At 37.3% G+C, this 6033-nt stretch overlaps 1 protein-coding gene across 1 annotated transcript; it reads right to left on the bottom strand.

Annotated features, from left to right (window-relative positions):
• Positions 1-4613: 4613 nt before the first annotated feature.
• On the bottom strand, positions 4614-5638 carry LOC136985160 (sphingosine 1-phosphate receptor 5-like). Its single transcript, XM_067282369.1, has one exon. It carries the CDS (start codon positions 5636-5638, stop codon positions 4640-4642), a length of 999 nt encoding a protein of 332 aa, XP_067138470.1. The 3' UTR covers positions 4614-4639.
• Positions 5639-6033: the final 395 nt, after the last annotated feature.

Raw genomic sequence — 6033 nt, 5'->3', positions numbered from 1 at the left:
CTTTTTTTAAAATTATTATACGTATAATAGCTGATTTTTAAAAATATTATACGTATAATATCTTTAAAACTCTGTATATATTAACTAACAAGGATCAATTAATTAAATTAAAGTAATCCATTTTATTCCTCGATATTAAAACAGTAGTTGGTACTAAACGACATACGCTGTTATGAATTATCGTTTATTTGACAAAATTGTTTGTGCTCATTCATACGAATTTTTAAATCGTATTAAGTTTATCGGATATTTTAATAATAATGTTTTTACTTGCCATTTATAAGTTTTAAATACGTTTCTCTGTCAACAATTACACGTATTTCCTCGTTATTTACCACAAGCTTAACTTCTACCATGGAGGCCGCCATCTTTAATCTATTTTATCCGATCCAAACGATCCTACCCTCCGCTAGGATTAGTTTGATCGCGATCCAGTTGATCCTAGATGGCGTTTGTATACGCAAATAGAGATTGATCGGATTGCAGTAGTTCCTTTGTATACACGATTTGAACGATCGAAGTGATCTCGGATCAGTTTGATTCCAAAAGTATATGCACCCCAAGGGATTGTCCGGCTGTTTGTCCTAAAGCAAACTATTTTGTACATAGTATATGTTTATTTTATGTTGAAATAAATGGTTTTTGTCAATTACTTGTCGTCTTTGCCTCTACAGCCACCACCCATGTACGAATGGATCCTAGACCATTACTGACGCGCAATTAACTGATTGCCCCTGGAAGTCGGCTTCTTACAGAAACACAGCTTCCCTATTATGAAATGTCACAGCACGCCACTGCGTTTCAGATGGAATTCAAATAAAACTTTTAAAATTTGAGAAGCCGTTTCTATATATATGATCGAGACGAGTTGATAATAATAATAATCAGCGCAGAGCACAAACAGGTAGGAGTTGAAAGTTGAAATTTGGTACACAGTTAGGGTACGTCACAAGAACGCACACTAAGAAGGGATTTTTCGAAATTCTTCCCCACGGGGGAGAGGGACAGGAATAAGACTTAACACTTCCATCAACAATTGAAGTGTCAACAATAAAAGTGTTACGTAACAATGGAATTGTTAAGAGAAAGCGACGTGCAAGACGCAGATGCAGTTTCTTTCGTTTTTGCGGGAAATCGAACATATTTTTAGACCCATCTAAAAATTCTCTAATTAGTTTGGAAACAGGGAGACCCAATTCTTGCATTCTGTGAAAACGGGTAAGGTTGACTATAATGTAATAATCTTAATTTTCACTATCGTTAATTTTGCCTGAGCGACGCCGGGCCCATCCGCTAGTTATAAATAAATGGCTTAGACTTGTGAAACACCAGCAATAAACGCGCAGAATTGCTAATAAATACGTGTAGCAATTTAGTTAGTGTTGCCAGTTGCTTACAATCGGTAACGCAACAAGGAGCAAGGAGCTCTGGCGATTGTCTCAGTGCGCTACGCTTCATCATTTGTGTTGTCCTGAGCTTGTAGGCGCTGGGTACGATTCACCGACGCTCCTTTTCTTTATAAACGAAAACAAACAAAAAAAAGAGATAAATAAACAGCCATCCCAGCTCCTTTGCTGGGCGGGGGTTCCCCGGGACAACTGCCTGCTTGTTGGGCGGATACGGCGCCCTGCGAGGAATTCGCAGTTGGTCGATTACATCCGGATTAAGATACAGATTCGATTCCGCCCCGCGGGCCCCTTTTGTGGCTGGGCCGCTCTCCGGGCTTATCCCGTTCTTGAGCCGCCCTTTGGGCTCCCTTTGGGATTTTCGCTTAATCGGCGGCCCTGGAGCCCACTGTCCGTTGGAAGAACCCCCTTGGATCACCAAAAAATCAAAAATAGAAATAATATAAATATGAACGATGCACCGGACCGTGTTCTAGTTCGTCACGCGCGTCCATTCATTTATTTTTACACACACACACACACACACACACACACACACACACACACACACACACACACACACACAATCGCACACACACACACACAATCGCACACACACACACACACACACACACACACACACAATCGCACACTTCCTGCACTTCCCAATCAGTTTTTCTGCTCCACAACTATGTAATCCCTTTCTAACCCCCCTAAAATTACCATTTTTTATGTAAAATTCGTCATTTAGCCTTCAACAATGCAAACGACAATGTATTTCGTAATAACGATAACAATTGCTTAACGACAATAGAAAAAAAAACCGTATTAAATTTTCCATTCGGCATAAATGTGTGTATTTTTTCATTTTACGTGACCAAATTATGCAAAAATGATTATCGTCCACTTAATTCTCTCAAACCTTATTCTATTCGTTACATCTAAGTACTAATATATAAATTCCTTTATATAGCAGTGTAGACTCAAAATTCGTATATACATTTTTCGCATAGCACACAAGGCATTTCTAATTCAATTATCATTTACACCGAAATATTACAAGGCATTTTTCATTAACATGCTACCGTTAAAGAAAATGGAAAGTCTATAAAGCTATTCGAAAAGAGTTGAAAAGCAAAATGCCTGGTTGCAAAATCTTCAGTTGCTTCGCTTCTCAAACAGTTTTAGGATATTTTAAACTTTCCTATAGTTTATAAAAGTTTTCGATATGTTAATATAGCTTATATATTGATTCTTCTATCCCCCACTTGTTTTAGACTGTGTTTCGGCAATTGCGATTCTACTAACCGCGCATTTTAGTTTTATTCTGAATAGGCAATCTGCCACGTTAGCTAGGTATGGATTATATAGTGCGATGATAAAGGGTCTTCGTCCCTAAGTGGCTGGGCTGATTTGCCGATGTCATGATTTACTTTGTGTCTTTGGACGCGCCAAGTCATTATTTCGTTCCTGGAAGCGCCTGTCGTTTCCATGCCCAGTGCGGACGAATTTTAAATCGCACTGTGTTATCAGAGTGTCTAAAATAGTACAGTTCTTCAGGGCAATCCTTAACCCTCTCCCCGTAAGGGGAATTTTAAAAAATCCCTTCTTAAGTGCATTCTCATGGAGTACACTATTAAACGCAGTTAAAATAAAAAAATCACAACTAAGCTAGTACAGTAGAAGATGAGTTTTTTAGGATAAGCCTTAATCCTCCTCCTCTCCCCGCGGAGGAATTTCGAAAAACCCCTTCTTAGGGTAAGTCACGAGAATGTACACTAACCGTGTACCAAATTTTAACTTTCAACTGCTAACCGTTTGGGTTATGCGCTTACTATTATCATCATTATCAACCCATCTCGATTATATAATATTTGTTATAAAATTAAACTTGCATACATTTTGTCAATATAGTTTATATACTATAGTAAATATTATTAGGTACTCCATACTTAAAGAATTATATTTTGTTTTATTATTATTATTCAATTATATCATTGTTGAAATGCCTTGAATCTTAAATTGTTATTAAGTAAGGTTTTAAATCGAAATAATTAGATATATGTTTTTAAAGTAAACGTTCAAAATAAATTTCGCGAGACTTCTGGGGAACAAAGGGGCGCACCGATTCTACTTGCTCCATGGCGCTGAATGTGGCGAAGCTGTAGCGTAGCTACAGCTTCGCCACATTCAGCGCCATGGAGCATAATTGCGGCGAAGCTGTAGCTACGCCACTGCTTCGCCGCAATTATTTTTAATCGCGTGACCATATTTTACGTCGGAGCAGGGCGTAAACCGAGTTGAACAGTGTTCAAGACAGATTAACACGGGTGTTAATCTGTGATTCAACTTTCGACGCGAATACGTCCGTAAAACGGTAACATCGACCAGTAGAATCTACGTCATTGTGACGACGTGCGAAAATTGGCGGAAACGAGCTTTTATTTACTTTCTCTCATGGCTACTTAGTATAAATCCGGAAAGATGTATCGAAAACATCCGAAAGTATCCGTGTATATATGACAACAGGCATTCCGATTATAAAAATGCATGCCTAAAACAAGCGATATGGACGGCCATAGAAAATCTTTTAATTTAAATGAGTATATAAAACGCTAAGCGTTTAAGTACAATATAGTACCTTAATAATATACTATGACATGATTAAAATAATAATATGATAATAAAAGTTAATAGGGGGCTATATGAAAGCAAAGATATTATTTTTACTACATTTGTAATTATAGTACAAAATGATTATATTCTATGGTTTTTTGTCTTTATATCGATACATCACGTAGGCCTATACAACCGTAACGTCGAAGTAAAATCTTCGCTAGTGCAGCCGGACCTCCACCGTAAACGCAAATAGGTCACGCGATTAAAAAAAATACGCTAGCGGAGTCTCGGTCTTAGTGCCCATAGGGAAGAAAGAGCCAAAATAATAAATAAATCACGAAAATTGACGATATAGTAATTTATTTTAATATATAAATAATTAAGATTCTGTTAGTTAACGTTATACAAAACTTTATTAAATTGACCATGTATAAATTCTGTAAAATATTTTTATAAAAGTTATGGTGCATACAGTATAAATTTTATCAGAGAGTAATTAAAATATAAACGAACCATTAACATTTTCGAAATTTGATGCAGGATTATTACTCGATTGTCGATATGTAAATCATTTTTGTAATGTTGAAACTTTGCGACTTTTAACAGTTGGTTATAATCGTTGAAATTCCTAAAAGCTAACCGCATACTCTGGAGATTTCTTTCTTTTTGGTACAAGGACAAAAGAAGATGTGTATAAATTGGGCAGTTGCAGCTGCCAAATCGTCTTCGGTAAATATGTAAAAGAGAGGCGAGATGGCAGCCGAAAGTACTATTAAGAGAATGCTTCCCACTTCGTAATTAGTCGAAAGAATTAGCATGTGACATTGATGAGTCTTTTCTCCTAGAACGATGTAAGACATGTAACTTATTATGGGCAGAGTACCAAATACATACAGCGTGAAAGATGCTAATACATTTTTCAACTTAACTGCCTGGCTAGTGACAAACGGAATTACCAAAGGTTGATCGGTAATGGTTGCGATTTCGTTGCATTCGGGCAAGACCGAGTTGCGTTTCTTGCAGTTAGCGCAGATGACATTAAACAGGAGGGCGATGATTATCGATAAATGAAAATAATAAAGCAAACAGAGCGTCATGGAATAGGCATTAGACCAGATGTGAGGAATCGTGCAATATCCTTGCCAGTTGTTCCATCCCACTATAGGTATAACCGAAACAACTACGCCTTCGAACCATGCCATTACAACCATAGCTAAAATAATAGCTCTGCATCTCTGTTCCGTTTTAGATTTACAGGATATTTCGAAGTGAAGTTGAAGTACTTGCAGCGTTATCAACGAAGTAGAAGTGAAGAGCGTGACCAGTAGAAATCCGGAAGGCACAAAGTAGCATATGTTGTAATCTGAAAGGATTTCGGAGTTTTCTGCGGCTGTGATTCTGTAAACGTACCAAGCCACCACCACAGAGGATAATTGCCCACAGATGCAGAAACTCATAATGATTATATTTTTAGCTTGTTTTAGTAAAGATTGTTGTATAATTGCTAGGAAATGGATGAGATTTAAGAGAAATGCCATAGTTGCTATCGCAACGGATATCAACACGAATAATCGTTGATGATCTCTGTTTTCTAGATCCAAATTCAGTGCGATGGTGCAGTTCCATAAGAACATCGTGTAGTCTGAAATATATAAAATCTTATTAAGTCGGGGATAACGAAAATGTCATAATTTTGACATTTTTATCGATGCTATCAAATTGATAGTGACGAAAATATAGTAGCCTAAGGTCATTGGCCAAGATCGATAATAGGTTACTCCCGAAAACAAAATAGAAAGTTGTTTCGAGCGGAATTTAGTATTTAGAGGTTTGTTATAAATATTAAGAGAACTGTGGCAGTTTAAAAGATAGATATACGACTTACCTTACTGCAGTGGACAGAAAATATAGGCATAAAACCCTCACTAACGGAGAGGGTTCACTGGACTACCGCACGTATTGCATACAAAAGTAAAATCGATAACGTGGTGAATCACCTCGCGTCTACTTTTAGAAGAGAGTTACTGCG

This window comes from Centruroides vittatus, unplaced genomic scaffold (assembly GCF_030686945.1).
Source record: "Centruroides vittatus isolate TY-2023 unplaced genomic scaffold, ASM3068694v2 contig_955, whole genome shotgun sequence".
NCBI classification, from domain to species: domain Eukaryota; kingdom Metazoa; phylum Arthropoda; class Arachnida; order Scorpiones; family Buthidae; genus Centruroides; species Centruroides vittatus.
This window is presented reverse-complemented; position numbering and strand designations above follow the sequence as displayed.

What these genes read in the sequence shown, in the direction of transcription:
- LOC136985160 (XM_067282369.1), bottom strand. Translation starts at nt 5,638, where the DNA reads ATGTTCTTATGGAACTGCACCATCGCACTGAATTTGGATCTAGAAAAC.